We start from the raw sequence: 17,955 nt of genomic DNA, 5'->3' as shown, positions 1-17,955 counted from the left end.
AATCTTTAACATTTACTTCTATTTTACAATCCTGTTTCCTATAGTTTAGAAGTTAAATACTTCATAAGGCTTGATGCATAGAACTGAGAAAATATAAATAGACCAAACAACAACTTTCATGTGGAGTGTGAGCTTTTCTACTAACTTGAGGGCTTTGGGGGAAGGTTAGTTTTCTCAAGCTCTAAAATGTTTATAGCAAAGACTACTTGCACCCAGTGGGACATGACCTAAAAACTAGCATCAGGTAGTCTTTGTCATGAAGATGAACAGGAGTTCCCAGCCCTGGAATTGTGCAAAATATTTGTGATGAAGAAAAGGGTACTTCTCTATTGGATATTCCATGCATAATCCCATATCTCCACAATTTGTGATTTCTGCAGATCACTCAGTGTAAATGTACATAATATTCCTTGAAGAAGGACATTAGCTAGCTCTACTGTGGCTAGTAAATTAATTAACTATTTACAAGACAGCCATCTTCCCAGAAGGCCCATAAAAGTTTGTTGTGAATTAAGTGACTATTAGGTGATAGAGAAAACTGGATAAAGCAAACACATTTTGAAATGGCTGATTAGATTAATGCCCGATTGATAGATTGTGTATCCTAATGGAAATTCTATGTAATGTGAGGTCTGATGTTGGGAGCAGAATTATCCACACTTGTTAATTTTGCTATGCTCCTCTCAACTTCTTTATGGGGGGAGATCAGGAGATGAGTTTTACTTTGGCTGAGTCAGTTAACTCTTTTGTTATTTAATAACCTTGTAATGGGATTTGGAGTTGAGAGGCCTTACTTAGTTCCTTTTTTTTTTTGGATAAACCCTGACAGAATATTATCTTGAAAATAAAATTTGATGATTTTCAGTTGACTTATTATAGAATGATAGATGTAGAGAAACGTTAAACATTAGTTTTTGTTGATCCTGTTCACTTTAGGGTCAAAAGAGCAGGTAATGATTCAGCTAGCTCAATAACCTGACGTAAACCACACTGGTCGTGGCAGTACCTCAACTCTCACTCTAATCTAGTATTTCCCAACTTGTTCTCCTGTGTTTTTCTTTTCTCCCCTTCTTTTCTTTCGTCATGTGTATTTTTTGTGTGTTTTTCGTTTGTTTGTTTGTTTTTTTCAGTAAATGTTTGTTGAGCTCTTGAATTGTCCTAGGCATTGAGGTTAATAGAAGTGGCCAAAACGGAGAAAATTCCTTCCCACATGAGTTTATATTCTAGGTTAATTCTGTTCTTTTCACATCATAGGCCTTTTACTTCTCCATGATGTTAAAAAGATAAATAATTTAAATTTAAAATGTTTGATAGCAATATGGTAAGAATTTTCATTTCATCAGTTAGGTAAATTAAAACATGTAACAGGCATTTGAATGCTTTCAAAATTAAAAATGGTCTACATTGGCAAGGGAAAATTCATTTATGTATTGAGTATATTTTACCTATGGATGATGTGCTTATCCATCAATGAATATTTATTTACTATTCCATAGATCTATTTACATACTACTTCAGTTTTATTAAAAAGTGTAAGGAAAGACATCTGGGAAAATAGTTTGCTATTTTTTTAAAGTTATGTTTCCTTAAGAAAAAGTAGATTTTTAATTGATAGTTCTTTTTGTGTTGGAGTTTCCCTTTCATTTTTATATACTTTATTACAGCTGTAACCATAATCATGTTCTTCTTTGTATTTTTATTTTTAATTTAACATTATAAGTTAAGCATGTTTTGCATGTTATTTCAAAAACTAGTTTTACTTCTGTATGAATTGTTGACAAATTTTCATTGTTGTTGGACTTTATATTTATTTAATTATCACCTAGGATTGTTATTAATAACACGAGTGAATATCACATCTGTTAGTTCTAAATATTTTGCCCAATTTCCAAAAGTAAAATTACTAAGTCAAAAACATTGATTATTATTGTAGTTACTATAAATGAAAATCAAATAGCTGAAAATTAATGAGCAGTTATAAATCGATCAGAAGTTGTACTATGAGTGGTAATTTGAGAAAGGATCACAGAAATTAAACAGAAAGAAATGCACAAGGTCTGACAGTTAAGTTCACAAAGTCTCCTAGAAAAAGTGCTACATCCTCATTGCTGAATATCACTATGGTCTCATTCAAAGTACTCCCCTTGGGAAGCTGTGCACTGATGCCAGCACCTAGACCATCCTTCAAAGCAATTTTGCAACTCTTTTTCTGGAATGGCCATCAGAGCTGTCATCGTATTACCCTTGATGTCTTGAATATCATCAAAATGTCTTCCTTTCAATATTTCCTTTACCTTTGAGTAAAGAAAGAAGTCATTGGGGGCAAGATTAGGCAAGTATGGAGGGTGTTCCTATACAATTATTTGTGCACTGCCTAAAAACTCCCTCACACTCAGTGCTGTATGAGCTGGTGCATTGTTGTGCTGCAGAGCCATGAATTGTTGGTGAAAAATGCAGGTCGTCGAACCTTTTCACACAGCTTTTTCAGCACTTCCAAATAGTAAACGTGGTTAACTGTTTGTCCAGTTGGTACAGATTCATAATGAATAATCCCTCTAATATCAAAAAGGTTATTAGCAACATTTTGACTCTAGATTTGGACTGACGGAACTTTTTTGGTCGTGGAAAATTACTGATATCTATGAGGGTGAGGGGGATCAAATATATGGTGATGGAAGGAGAACTGACTCTGGGTGGTGAACACACAATGGGATTTATAGATGATGTAATACAGAATTGTACACCTGAAATTATGCAATTTCATTAACAATTGTCACCCCAATAAATAAATTAAAAAAAAAAAAGAAAATTACCGATTTCTATTGGGCACTTTGATGCTTTGTTTCAGGGTCGTATTGGTATACTCATGTTTCATCACCAGTGATAACACGGCCCAAAACATCATCTTACCTCTCCAAAGGGTCTTGGCAAACTTTGACTCTCCTTTGCTTTTGTTCGTCGATGAGCTCCTTCCTGACCATTTTTGCACACACCTTTCTCATGCCAAGATTTTCAGCTCAGATTTTCTGAACTGTTTCTCTATTGATGTTTACTTGGTCTGCAGTGCTTCTCACAGTCCACCGATGATTTTGACTCACAATTTGATGAATTTTTGCAGTGTTTCCATCAGTTCTGCTCATTACTAGCCTCTCTGACCTCTCTTCATCAGTGAGACATTCTTTCTCCTCAGAAAAGCATGTAATCCATGTGTACCCTGCTGTTTTCTTCATGGCATTGTCCCCATTAACTTGGACTAACATGTCCCTGATTTCACTTTCACTCTTTCTCTTCCACCAAGTGTAACAGGAAATTTAATGTTTGTTGCTCTAATTCAAGCTCAGACATTCTCATGATGGTACACAAAAACATGCAACAACGGTAATGAACACCACTCAGCACGATAACGCCACACATCGACACGAGCACAGCTGTGAGCCACTGATATACCTGGGTTATGAAATCTTACCGAGCTGTTTGTACAGTACTGTCAATGTAAGCACATGGTGGTAAGTTCGCAAACTATATTGTCAGAATTGTCAATTCTTTTTCTGTCTTTTCAAGGAAAAACAGTATTAAAAAAATAACAATAATAACAGAGGAAAAGAAACAAGAAATACAACAAAATAGCCCTTTAAAATCCCTTTTATTTTCATAGCTCCAGGTATTCTGATAATACAACATTTGTTGATCTCTTTTGTTCGAAAAATAATGTACGTAAATTATAAAACAAAATAAAATCCACCCATTATCCCATAATGCAGAGAGAACCTACTATTTTAATGCATTAGCTTTGTGTGTACACGTGTGTGTTTCTGGCAGGGGGATAAGGCGCATAAAATGAGATCATACTATATGTACAATTTAACATCCTACTTTTATTATTTTACATATGAAATATGTTGCTTTATTTTAATTCATGATATTTAGTGGCTGCATAATATTCCATAATTTATTTATTAAGTTATGTTTGTCTTATTTCTGCCTTTTTTGAATATTATAAATATTATTTCCGTGAACATTTTTATGAGTAAATTTGGTACTTCTGATAATATGATTAAAGTAAATACGTATAGTTGGAATTACTAATTTAAAGAGAATGCCATTACAGATTTTTGAAATTTCTAAGTAGAGGTAGGGTTTATCTTTTAAATTTCTATAGCTAAGGTCTCCCTTAGGTTATTATGATGTTCTACAACCCTAGACACCTTATTTGGGTCCCAGGTCTCTAACTATTTTTCCTTGGACAAATATATGACTATCAGAGAGTTAGTTGAGTCATTTGTCAGTGTTACTAACCAAAAATAATTTTTGAGGGTCCAGAAACAAATGAGATTGTTCAAGATTAATTAAATATCCATTGTTTATTTTATGCTGATCATTTGATTACATGGTGGTTTTAATCACCTCCTCAATAATATGCATGTTTTCTTTTTCTATCCCAAGAGTGTCTTGTGGTTCTCTAAAGATTTCCAAACTGCTTGTGTGGGCAAAGAATCTATAATCTTGTAATCACTCTCACTCGACCTTCCCCTCTCTCTCTCTCTCTCTCTCACACACACACACACACACACACACACACACACACACACACACACACACACACTTCTCTGGTTACATGTTATCTTTTCTCTGGCGGACTGGTTGGCCTGAAGTGTTATAAAACGGTTCTTCCCCCTTATTTCCCTGTCAGTTCTGACTTGTTCTGGTGCGAGCAGATATTTGCTCATCTCTGTGGTGAGAGTGCAGGGAGAATAAGTCTTTGGCAGAGTGCCTATGGGGAGATTTTTCCCACCTGACATATCCTCTTTTCCACTTTAAAACTTTCCCTTTCTCACAGAAGGACAAAAGAATGAGGTTGAGGACAATTCAGAACCCAGGGGGTCTTATGGAACTGCCTCAACAGGAAACCTTTGGGCACTTAATCTCTGACTCTTTCTCATCTCCCCCTTTTTAAAGTACTCTTGATGTGGGATGGTGAACCGTTGAGTTGAGGTCACCCGTTGGAATGTACTGTGACGTGAATAGTAGATTCCTGTGTGATTTTTAGAGTTTTAAAAAGACATCCACATTTGATTACAGTATAGCACTCATTATGGAACTGTTTATGGCATAACAAACAAATCTGGATCTCCATGTTTTACCCACCTCAGCTTCTTAGGCTCTGTAATTGTGGACGGGGAGCCCTTGGGTTGGGCTCAGAGGACTTGCACAAGGTTTGGCTTGGTGGGGAGGCAAAGGCATCCTGGAAGAATAAGTCATGGCGAGTTTCCGCCTGCCTGGAGTGCAAGGCTTAGTTGCTGAATAATGTATGTTTAATACATGCTGGATCGTTTCCAGATTTATAAAGGCTGTAACGGTAGATCTTCGTATATTGCCTTTTACTGTCATCTCTACCAGAAGGAGCATAAGAAAGAATGAAACTAAGTCACCTTTGCTTCTTCTAGTCAGAATGGGAAAAGTTAAGGTGGCAGAAGATAATGAAACTGTTTGTTAAACTTAGGTTTTTAGCTTCTCTGTCTGATTTCACTTATTTATACCACTCCAGATTTCCATCAAGAACTGAATTCAGGGTGATGTTACTTTACATATTCTATAAAAGTGTAGTGCATTGTTATTTGCACACAGGCAAGGTTATACACTCAGGCTCTAAGTTATACTAAAAGATCAATACCATATGTGAAATTGAATAAAAATAGTGATTAGGATAGGAACTAATGTAGATTAACTTGAATACGTATGTTCTACTATTTTCCAGGGAAAGGTGATGTATTTGGAGACATCTTCTGGAAGGAAACCACCCTCGCTCACGCATGTGCCAATGTCCGGGCACTGACATACTGTGACCTCCACATCATCAAGCGAGAGGCCTTGCTCAAAGTCCTGGATTTTTATACAGCTTTTGCAAACTCATTCTCCAGGAATCTCACCCTTACTTGCAATCTAAGGAAACGGGTATGTTGTTTGAATCCACTTCTCCTTAATAGTATCCAGAGGGTTAATATGTCATGCTCCATTGGTGGGGGAGTGGAAAACTTATTTCATTTTACAGGAGTACATTCCTAGCAATGTAAAGTGACATACTTTTCCTTTCTTTATATTGTGTTTACCGTTTAAAGGGGGAAAAGCCTCTGTGTACATGAATAGATACTTGAATCATTACAATTTAAGATGAAAAATGAAAAACAGACTTGAGGAGAAACAACCTGTATTATCATATAATTAGCTATTTCTTGAGGATTATAATACTGTCTGTCATACAAGTAATATTAGTGTCTCTTTCTCTGGTATGTGGATTTTTTTTTAATGCTGGTAAGTTTAATCAAACTGGTGGCCTATTTTATATTCCTGACTCACTTTAAACCCTTCTTTGCATTTAATAATCAATTCATAAAGCTTGTTCTGCATTAATTTTTCTCAAGCACACTATCTCAAAAAATAATTAGCCATACCAACATAGTATACAAATAGGTATAGAAATCCTTTACTTTGCACTGATGCTGCAAATATAATCTTCATTGCCATTTTCTTTTTATTGATGATCTGACACAAATTTAATTTGCATGAAGAAGTCTTCTACCTCTGATTTATAGGTTACTGGACATTGGCTAGGGCTCTTTTATTGCCAAGAATGAAATGCACATTTGGATAACTGCACTGAAGGAATTTCATGTGAAATGATTGCCTGTCTACTGTGGTGAAGTATTTTGAAATAACAAGCATTCCTTGTAGTTAACATGGAGGAAAAAACCAAGCCAAGAGATAGATTAACATCTCTATTGTAGCAACAGAAAAATGAACATAAGCAAATCAATGTAATTTCCTACCCAGGGTTCTAGAAGAGGATAAGACTGCAGGAGTTATATTTGTACTAGCTGTGTCACGATATGTATTTGTTCTATTTTTGAGTAGCATTTTCAGTTTATGTTCTTTGTTAACAAATAGGTATTGAGTATCCACAACCTGCAAGACAAAATGTAAAGAGCCGTTGAGAGCACAAAGACTAAATACAGTTGTTTTTTTTCTTTATGTCAAGGAGCTTATAGTCAAGTGTGAATATTATGTGAATTATGTATTTGTAAAAATGATTGAAAGTTAAGTTTGTTACTAATGTGGAAGAGGGGTGCCAAATATGAACAAAATATGGAACTTTCTCGCTTGTTCTTTAGGAATCTAAGTCCCTTTTAGTATTACGTATATGTCTCATTTGCTTTATGCTCTACCTTCTCCAATGAAAAATTCTTCTCCTACAAGGCAGGCTGTTAGATATTAGAAACTCTTATTCTTAAATCTTCTCCAATCTAAATTTTGCCAGTCTTGTAATCTCTCCGCATACCGCAAGATTACTGAAACCCCTATCCATTGTTGTTTCAGTCCTCAGGACAGATCTTATTTGTCACTGTCCTCCTCAAAGTATGTTGTTTATACAGAATCTCTTCTGATGTTTATAATATTCCTGTGAAAAAAAGAGCAGTTATTTTCCCTTCAAGCCACACAAGGAAACTCAGGCCCAGAAGGATTATGTCAAGTCACCAACTGATATATTTGTAACTCAAGGTCTCAAGGAGCGATAATTAAGTCACCAGTAGAAAATAAATTTCAGTTTTTCAAAATGAGTTCAGCACTAAGCTCTGTTCACTCTTTCTCTTTCATACATCTGAGCATGTACACATCACACACACACACACACACACACACACACACACACACACACACACTGGTTATAAGTTGAGTGCACATACCAGCATGGCTATTTCTGATAGGAAGAGAAGCTAGGGACAGGAAACACGTGTAGATTTTTTAAGGGGATCTGGAAATGTTGCACCTGCCTCTGCAGGGCTGGTGCCTGAGCTATAGCAGATGGCTTCTTCTCTTTATAACCTGTTCCCTATTATAACCTGTGTCAGATTAAAAAGAATAATCTCAGCCTTTCTGCAATTGACAGATGGTCTCAATAACTTGAAAAAATGTGGGGACAGGTGTTTTCTCAGTCAGTGTCACTTTATTTTCAGAAAAATATACTCATAAAAAAGGGAAACTGAGAACATATCCTCCAATGATTCCTGAGAATAGCTACCATTTTGAGAGCCTATATTATAGCTATACACGTCAACATATTTTACATATAATAACTAATCTTATTAACTGTCAACAACCCCCAGACAAGGTAGTAGAATTTCTGTTTCATTGATGAGGAGGTTGAAGTTTTGAGAATGGGAAAGCTAGTTGCCAAATAAATTATAGGCCAGGACCTGGATTTGAATCCATCTCTGTCTGATTCTAAAACTCATATTCTTTAGACTATACCTGTTCCTTTGGCTTGTCAAAGTAGCTGACATTTTTTCCCCCCGCAACACTATCCCACAGGCACACTCAACAATTTACAGAGTTTCTCATTTACTCAATTACTTTAACTTCTTCCCCAAATGAGCTATTAATTAAAAAAAATTGTTCTTATTGCTATTACTATAAGCAATCTTGCAATGAGCATTTGTTGTGAATCGTATAACTTAGTATGCTACTGATATCTCACAGCCACCATAACCATTGGGAACTTAGTTTTTCAACCACTATAGATTCCAGCTCTGGCCACATGAGCAGATAGGGTGGCTAAGTGGAGAGGTGTGTCTAGTGCTTTAGCTGTTTGCTTCCAAGGAAAAATAAGATTTTTGTTATGCAAATATAACTCCCGCTAACCATCCTTAAGCCTCTCTGTGTAAAATAGAACTATAACTGGTAATTTCATGCAACAACTAGAGCAGGGGTTGGGAAATTCTTCTGTCAAGACCCAGAAAGTAGATATTTTAGGATTTGAGAATCATGTAGTCTCAACTGCTCAGCTTTGCCGCTGCAGTATGAAAGCAGCTGTCTTAGCTCAAGGTGCCTTTACAAAACACCACAGACTGACTGGGTGGCTTAAGTAACAGGAATTTATTTCTCACAGTTCTGGAGGCTGAGAAGTCCAAGATCAAAGTGCTGGCTGATTTGGTTCTCCAATAAGGGCTCTTCTCTTTCTGGCTTACAGATGTCTGCCTTCTTCCTGTGTTCTTGTGGCAAGGAGAGAAAGGGAGAGAGCAAGAGAGAGAAAGAAAGCAATCTCTCTGGTGTCTGTTCTTATGAGGGCACTAATCTCATCGTGAGGACTCCACCCTCATGATCTCATCTAAACCTATTTACCTCTTCAAAACCCTTTCTTCAAATATCATCGCACTGTGGGTTAGAGCTTCAACATATGGATTTATTTGGGGGGTGGGGGTGGGGGGGAAAATTCAGTCCCTAGCAACAGCCAAAGATAGTATGTAAATAATTGTGCATAGCTGTGCTTCAGTAAAACATTATTTACAAAAACAGGCACCTACCCATTGGCTTTAGTGTGTAAACTGCCGAAAATAGAGGACTAGAATTTAAATGGGGATGACAATGCAAATAAAATTCTCTACCGCTTTATTAGAAAACAAATCTCTACTACTTTCACCCAGCCAAAGGGTTATAATGAAGTGGAAAATACCATATGTAAGAGGTGGCTGCACAAAAACCAAAAACCAAACAAAACAATAAAAAGAGGTGGCTACAGGAGCAAGGTAGATAGCACACGTGAGTGAGACAAGGCTTATGTAGCTGTGAAGACTGGAGAGATTACAGGTGTAAAAGGGGCAGCTGATACTCAGTCTGTTGCACATTACCTTCCTGGAATATCAGCCGGAATTGCTTGGTCTGCATATTTTCCCCCCCGAAAATCCAGAAGTATGAATTTTTATGCGAAATCACATTGGTTTAGTGACTCATTTGCTTGATCTTTAAAAAGATGCTCAAACAAAACAAGTCTGCTTGCTCTTGGTCCAACAGTTTGTAAACTGAATGAAATGATTTAATGAACCCCTGATCTCATGATACTAGAACCCTGAGATTTTTACCTGGGAGCTGTAAATTTGGAAGAAAAAAAATATTACATCTTTTTTTCTTTTAATTTCTAAGTGAAATTTAGCTTTTCCTTCCATTATGAAGGTTGGTTACAAACTACGGTATTATTAGTAACAAAAGAAATCAATAGGTATTTTCCTACCACATTGTATTTATTGAAGATATCGTGGAACATTGTTTACACTCATCACTACTTAGTAATTACGGTAGTTATTAGACCTGCTGCTAGATGATGTTATTACATTAACAACAATGCACATAGATAACTATCTTGTGAATTAATTTTTTAATATTTTGATAACTAGATTTCAATATAATGTGTTTCCTTTGCAGCAGTATGTATTTTATTTTGTTCATTTAAAATAACTCTTCTGAAATGAGACCTTTTCCACAAGCTTTATTAAGATTCCTTGTATGACTGCTGGAGACTAAGATTCTTTGTATGAGAATCAGAAACTGAACTAAGTTGATGAAAAGACCTGGTTGGTGTATTTTTTTTTTTTCAATAATAGGTACACAGTTTCATAGCAGATCAGTTTAAACATATTCAAAAAAGGCTTGGGAGAGCAAGAGAGGAAGGTTGACTCTCTTGATGACTTTGTTTGTGTATGTACTTACTTAGCCAATTTAAGGCACCATTTCCTAAAATGACAAAATGGTGTCTATTAACTCAAGGACCAGTTCTCAGGTATGGGTCTGTGAAGGCAAGAAGCACACCAGCACAGGTGATAATCTAAAGTTGACAGGATTCTAATCAGACTTTAAATGTAATTGTTAATTTCTGGTCATTCTGCTTAGTTATTATACAATAATGTTTACCATTTGTGTAAAGAGTCAACACAGCAAGTCTGACTGCTGTATTTTGAAAGACCTGCTTATCAAGTGGGTCCTTGGCTGGTCTCTGGGAACTTGAATTTCAAGAGGGTTCCCATCACTCTAATGGATAAGTGTGGCTCACTGTGGCTACACTATTTATTCAAACAGTGTGGTTTATGCTAAACATTTACTTTCCTTCCAGAAGTCTGGAATTTTGGTATGTGCCAGGCATAGGATACCTATGTGACCAACCACCAATAAAAATGTGAGGCACTGAATCCCTAATGACCATCCCTGGTGGCAGCATTTTACAAGTGTTGTCACAACTTGGGGCTGGAGGAACTAGGGAAAGGACCTTTGGAGACTTGTACCTTTAACTTCCCCTGGACTTTGCCCATGTAGCCTTTCCCTTTCTAAGTTTGCTTTGTATCTGCATGCTGTAGTACCGTAGGTCAAAGCTGTGACCACATGCTAACATCCTGTGAGCCTCCTAGCGAATCATCCAACCTGGGGGTGGTCTTAAGAATGACCAATGTACCATTTATAAAGGTTGATAGGAAATATATTCACTGAGGTCCTCAAATCTGCAGATATCTTGGTAATTTAACTGTAACCCTTTTTTCCCATAATGTCTGCAGAAACCTACAGACATTATGTTTTATGAGAATAAAAGAATGAAGTATTTTAAACTTGATGGGGATATTTGTCCAAGAGGCTATCCAGAGAATCTCATTTCCTTGAAAGCTACAATAAATGCTGCATTAGCACTTATAACAACATTACGTATGGCTGGGTTTTTAAATTATTTCTAAATATTTCCTTTACTTTAAAAATAGCAAGAACATATTTTCCTCCAGATTGACTGCTTAAATAGTGTGAGTGAGGAGTTTTATTTGTTATTTTCTGTACTTCTTTTGATAAGACGTTTTGATAAAGTGTGGCACAAAAAGTGTTATCTGGCTCAGTATACTGGGGCTGCCTGAAAAATGTATACACATGACTTGTATTCATCTTTTGTTAACAGTATATATTGAATATTACAATTTTAATAGTTTTTTTTCATTCTTAAAATGTGTATATATTTTTTTGTCATCCTCTGTATATTCAACATATATCCATCATGCCCATACTACGTTAACTGTGGTGTAATGGAGGTAAGAGGCCAAGCCCCTGCTCCCCAGCAGCCTGTGGTCTAGTGAGAGTCAGATGATTAAAGCATAATAGAATCAGATATGTGCTATGAGAGGGCTACCCTCAGGGCACAGAGGGGGCATAGTGGAGATAAATCTAATTCATCCCAGGGGAGAAGACAGGGAGATATTCCAAGAGGTGATGATGACACAGGTGTTAGACTTTTATTTCAAACAGAGAAATATTCTAGAGCAAGGAAAGATCTTGTAGATTGTCTAGTCCAGCTTATTTTCTTTAAAGATGAGAAAACTGAGACCCAGAGAATAACATGATTTGCTTAAGTTTATTTAGCTAATTAGTGACAGAGGTGGGATTGGAATCCAAGTCTTTTGAATCACATGCTGGTTATATTGCTACTGTTTAACCTATAGAGGAGCCTTGTGTAGAATTTGATGAGTAAAATGCAATACTTGATTGTGATCATTTTTAATATAGAAGAAGGAAGGTGTGTGGCATAAATTTGCATGTGATTCATAGATTGAGTCTAATGTTTTTCACACCATGATTTAGAATAAAACTAACAGTAGAGCCAAAACACTAAGCTATACGTTGTGTTCAGAATCCCGAACAGGACTCTCAGTCTCAGCATGAGCCAATGTATGTGGTGTGGCCACAGCAGTTATGTCACTTGCTTTGTCAAAGATCTTGTTTTAGTAAAAGCATGCAACTTACATTGCAGTATTGTCAAGGAGTGTTACTGAATATGGTAAAATTTTGCCTTAGTGATAGTACTGTGTTCTGATACACTGCTATTTTCCAATACTTTTAAAATCTATACTATTTTCCAATACTTTTAAAATCTATACTGCTTCACCACTTAGTATAAGCATACTCATATATAAAAACAAAGTTTCTCATATTAAACAAAACTATTTTTTCATCTTTTTATTTTGTTATTTTTAAGAGGTTAGCACTGTTACATTAAAAGTTATGAAAAAAATATTGACAAATTTACTGCCAAATGTGGCAATTTTGAGTACTAAAAATGTTAGTTGATAAAAAAAGGGGAAGAAAGAAAGAAAAGAATAACAGATATTTCCATATAGCATTAAGAAAATCTGAGACCTGGGTGACAACAGGAAACAGGCATGGAATGAACTGGTATTCAGAATAATTCTTTGTTAGGAATGAGAACTGATTACTATAAGGCCAATTCCAAAAGCTCAAATAAAAAGATTGATAACTGAAATTTGAATTATAAAAATTACTAAGATTGACCAATGTCAGTATGTGCTGAAATTGTGTAATAAACTGGACTTTTTTTTTAAAGACTAGATCCATTATATTAGTGAGTATAAACCCATTTTGTGGTTCCTGATTAAGAGTGGTCATGGCCAGAGAATTGTTGCATCTTTTCATTCTATGGTTCTGTTGAATTTGTTGCTGGTGTAATCAAAATTTCTAAGCCAAATGGCTCCAGAGAAAATATTTCTAGTACACCAGAGAAAATGTTTCTAGTACATGACTATTGTCATGGAGTGGAGCCCATTGGACATTGATCAAAAATGATGCCAAACTGACACTTGTCCTTTAGTTGTCATCTCAAAGAAATGCCTCCATTGTTGCCTCAGAGACCCATACTGCTTCTGGTTTATACTTCTTTTTACTGAACATCTCTATGCTCCTTATTTCAAACACAGGCTAATCTGGGACCCTTCAACAATATTCATTTAACCCCTGTATTAATCTCCTAGGACTGCCATAAAAAAATAGCACAGGCTGGGTGATTAAACAGAAATTTATTTTCTCACAGTCTGGAGGGTGGAAGTCCAAGATCAAGGTGCGAGCAAGGTTGATGTCTGGTGAGAATGCTCTCTTTGGGTTGCCGATGGTTGCCTTCTCACTGTCCCTCACCTGGCCTTTCCTCTGTGCATGTGCATGGGACTCTTCTTATAAGGACATTAATCCTATTGGATGACCTCATTTAACCTTAATTGGTTCTTTAGAGGCCCCATCTCCAAATAGGGCCACACTGGAATTCAGGGCTTCAACATACAGATTTGGGGAAGGGGAAGGACAAAAACATTCAGCCCATAACAACTCCATTTATTTGTTTGTTTTTAAATTAAATGTGAAGAATAACTCTGAGAAATATTCTAAAATCAAAACAGCTGAAATGCGTTTGCATTATTGGGGATGTGTAGCGGCCTTAGCATTCAGTATTAATTTTTGTAACTTCTGGCCAACTCACGATTATCAATACAAGCAAAGCGTTCTTGCAGTCCTACAGTGATTTAAGAAAAGATTCCTGTTTAAACTTAAAAGAATTTTCCTCAAGAATGATGAACACAAATTGTAAATTGGAAAAGCAGACCATAGAGGTTCTTGTAGAATCCTTCTCACTCCATAAAGCCAGAATCCTTTCCCACAGATGGGACCGTTTTTAAGTAGAAAGCAATTGAAGCCAGCTGGCAATTTTTTGGATAAGCACAGCACCAATCCTGTATTTTAATGTTTCGGTAGTAAGATATAGTGTCTTAGGCTCACTCTTGCATTAAAACAGGCTCCAAACTCAGTAACCGTTATTATCATGGTGACACCAGCGGCGCAGAATGTCTTTTTTTCTCACCTTTTGTGGATAGAAAACATTCTAGAATTGGCTATCAAACAGGCCTAGAGTACCTGTTTAGTGTACATGTATTGCAGACTGAATGTATTTCAGCAGTCAATCCTGGCATCTTGGAAGAAATGGTCTAGGAGTGTGATAATAGGAACTCCAACTTCACTACTTTCTTTTCTTCCCCCTCCTGCCCACACTAGTGTATCAGTTAAACTAAATATGGGAGCGCACTCATTCCCTGAATCCATAATTCTTTTTATCCCATTAAAAAGACATCACTAAAACACTTCACATTTGGAACAAAAGATATCATGGTCTCCATAAAACTCTGAAGTATTTCATCATATCTATGCTTACTTCTCTCATAACACTGATTGTGGTACTATTTACATTTTTGTTTGTTCAGCTAAACAGTAAGCTCTGTAAAGTAAGTAGTTTCTGTAATCCCTTTATTGCCAATAGCCAGAATAGTGCTTGCTATATAATTGAATGAATACATCATTGAATGAATGAAACATGAATCAGACATACTGCCCAGCACAGTTTTTATCATCACTGACTAGAATAATCACTGTCCTCCAGAAAAACAAATGATACCCTTAACAACTTTGGCAAAGAGCCTTATGAAATAGGATTATGAAAATGACCATTACTTATTAGTGTTAAATCACAATTAGAGTGAACTTCCAGCTGCAGTTTCTAACCTGCAGACTGTGCCACAAGGCAGCAGCTTATCAAGTGCTTTCTGAATAGTACAGCAATTTTGACATCACCGTTGAGTGAATTAAGATCACCGGATACCAGGGGCTATGATTACTAAAATAGTACCTTAGTCTCATACTAAAGGATTTTTGAAGAGCAAACCTTTTTCCTTGCAGTTTCCTTGGAAGAATCTGCACACAACACTTGAATCTTAGCAGAGAGTAGTTACAACTCTCATTACCTCAATGGTTCCCCAGGACAGCAAATTCACTGTGAACTACTGGCCCTGCAGCAATAGCTCTGCTTACACGTTATGGTTTATAGATGAGTCAAGCCTCCAAACTCAGCTACTTCCAAACTGATTTAGCTTACTGAATTTAGTTTACATAACACAGGCATTCTCTCATTTGAGCTTCAAATCAACCCTGTAGGGAGTGAACTAAGAGAGATGAGGTGACTTACTCAAGGCCACACAGCCACCTGAGAGCTGCTCTGAGGTTCCGACCTCGGTTTCCCGACTCTGAGCTGGCTCTCTTTCCACTGATGGTGGTAGAAAGAGGCTGACTTTCAGCAATTCCAGGAGTTTGCCGTGTGCATTTAGATGAAGCAGACACCTAATTATGCAGTCTTTTGCACCCTTAAGCTGCTTCTATTTAAATCTCTCTGTTGGTCTGCTTCCAGACAGAATAGCAACTTTTCCACATTTAGTTACAAGGACATAGGTTCAGAGATTTCTCACTCTTCAATAATGCCTCCAAAGCAGTTATTTAAGGACAGCATTTCCCGTTTCAGAGTGGGGAGTGGATTGAATAATTTACCAACATACTGGACAGTAAATTATACTGCCTATTGTTTGAGGTCTCCTCTTTTCAAAACTAGAGTTTATTCTGATTGCAAGAAAATAAGTATTTTTGTAGTAAACAAGAAGGAAATGAATAAGCTTTTAGTAAACAGAAGAGTATTTATCTAACATAAGAAGGTAGACGTTTTATAAGGTATTTTTCCTGAGAATCTTCGAAGTATCCAACAATCCACTTTCAAGTGAATGCTTTAGATTTGTTTTTATTTTAGGGCTGAATCCTGCCTTACAATTGTGTTGTTCTAGGGGCATCATAGCTGGATGCCAGACTGTTGACTTCCAATGCGTCTACCACCTCTTCCTTCTCAACAATTACTATTCGACAAAGGGCCACTGAAAGCATGGTGCTATGTCACACCAGCTTCATTTAAAGGAAATACTCCCTTTGATTTAAAAAAACAAGGATTTCTATTAAGACTGAAATGTATATATTATTTTGTTCCCTAATGCCTTTTGGTATTGATTTGAATTTGGAATGCATGTAACTTTTTAACATACTAACTTCTTATGTCTCTTTTTACTTCTCTCTTCTGGAAAAAGAAATCAGTGGATATTATCTGTGGTTTTAAAAAAATACATATATATGTATATATGATTTGTTTATGGACCTATATTTTACTATGTATTTTAGGCAGAATTCTTTTGTGAGGATTCCTCCCTCCCCAAGACCCAAGACATCTAAATTTGATCATCTAGTTTGTCATTGTAGGGAATTCTTCCCTTCACTTTTGAGCTGAATCCATTGACTCAGCTTTTTCTGTCCTCTGAGGTACCTGAGAAAAATCCACAGCTCAACAGACATGTATTTAGATGGCATCCATGCTGCTTCTGAAGAGTAACTTTGTAACGCTTTACATTTGGGACATATTTTGAGAAGCATTTGGTTATTCAAAGGAAGGGTTTCGAGATGTTTACACTGACTTTGGGTGGTGAATACACGATGCAATATATAGATGATTTGTTATAGAAATATACACTTGAAATTTATATAATTTCACTGACTAATGTCACCCCAATACATTTAATGAAAATTTTAAAAAAGATATTTACACTAAATTCAGTATTACTGAATTCAGAGCATTGCCAAAAAAGTGAAATAAATGTTTTAGTAAACATATCAATTTATATAGAATAGAAGGCATTTTAAAATATTATGTACATTTTGCAAGTAAGAAAATAGAGACCGTTCTGTGGTTAGATTGAATTCTTAATAATTGACTATTACGACCAAAATTGCATCTGCCTTTCTGGAATGTTCCCTCTTCCCCCGCCCCCCCCCCCCCCCCCCGCCAGCTAGGAGGTGCATTTCATAGATTTGGACATTCCAATCAAGTGATCTTTCCCCAAAGGAATCAAATCAAGTTTTTCTAATAAATAGCCAGAGACACTCAGATGACCCAGCGAGACTACAGTAATTTCTCCCAGAGAAAGTCATTCATTTTCTGCCTCTTCTTTTTGAATCAGGTTACACCTGATTCACCCAACATGTTTAGAAGTTGGCATATGATTTCACTGGGGTTTGTACTGTGTCCACAGTTTTATCCCCTAGAGAGTGATGTCATCTGTAAAAGTTCAGCAGAGGTGCCGTCCCTTAGGAAACTAACAATCAGAATGGAAATTGCAGAGTAAAAACTCTTAACTGCTAATTCTGCACATAAGAAGCAGCCCATTTCCCTTAACGGCAGCACACAGATGTAATTCGGGGCATTGGACCCTGTCCAGGAATTTGCTTCCCCCTTTTAACAGGTGCCTTAGCAACTGCTTTAGATTTGGTTGTGGACTGCATCATAATTCCAGCATATTAAATGATAGTATGTCACACAGGTCCTTTGAAAGTTAGTTTCCCGTGACAGAAGGATACATACCCCCTCTTGAGTGAGAAAATAGTGTTTCCTAATGCTTGGAAATT

General features: G+C 36.5%; 1 protein-coding gene across 1 annotated transcript in view; it reads left to right on the top strand.

The window, feature by feature from the left end:
• The window catches only part of KCNH5 (potassium voltage-gated channel subfamily H member 5), a 285,331-nt gene that overhangs the window by 208,662 nt on the left and 58,714 nt on the right, over window positions 1-17,955 (top strand). Inside the window, exon 10 of the mRNA XM_081050207.1 lies at window positions 5,756-5,952. Coding sequence (XP_080906333.1) covers window positions 5,756-5,952 — 197 coding nt within the window. The remainder of the gene's footprint in view (window positions 1-5,755; window positions 5,953-17,955) is intronic.

This window comes from Rhinolophus hipposideros (assembly GCF_964194185.1).
Source record: "Rhinolophus hipposideros genome assembly, chromosome: 5".
In the NCBI taxonomy this organism is placed as follows: Eukaryota; Metazoa; Chordata; class Mammalia; order Chiroptera; family Rhinolophidae; genus Rhinolophus; species Rhinolophus hipposideros.
Note: the sequence above shows the minus strand (reverse complement) of the source record. Positions and strands in the feature narration are given on the sequence as shown.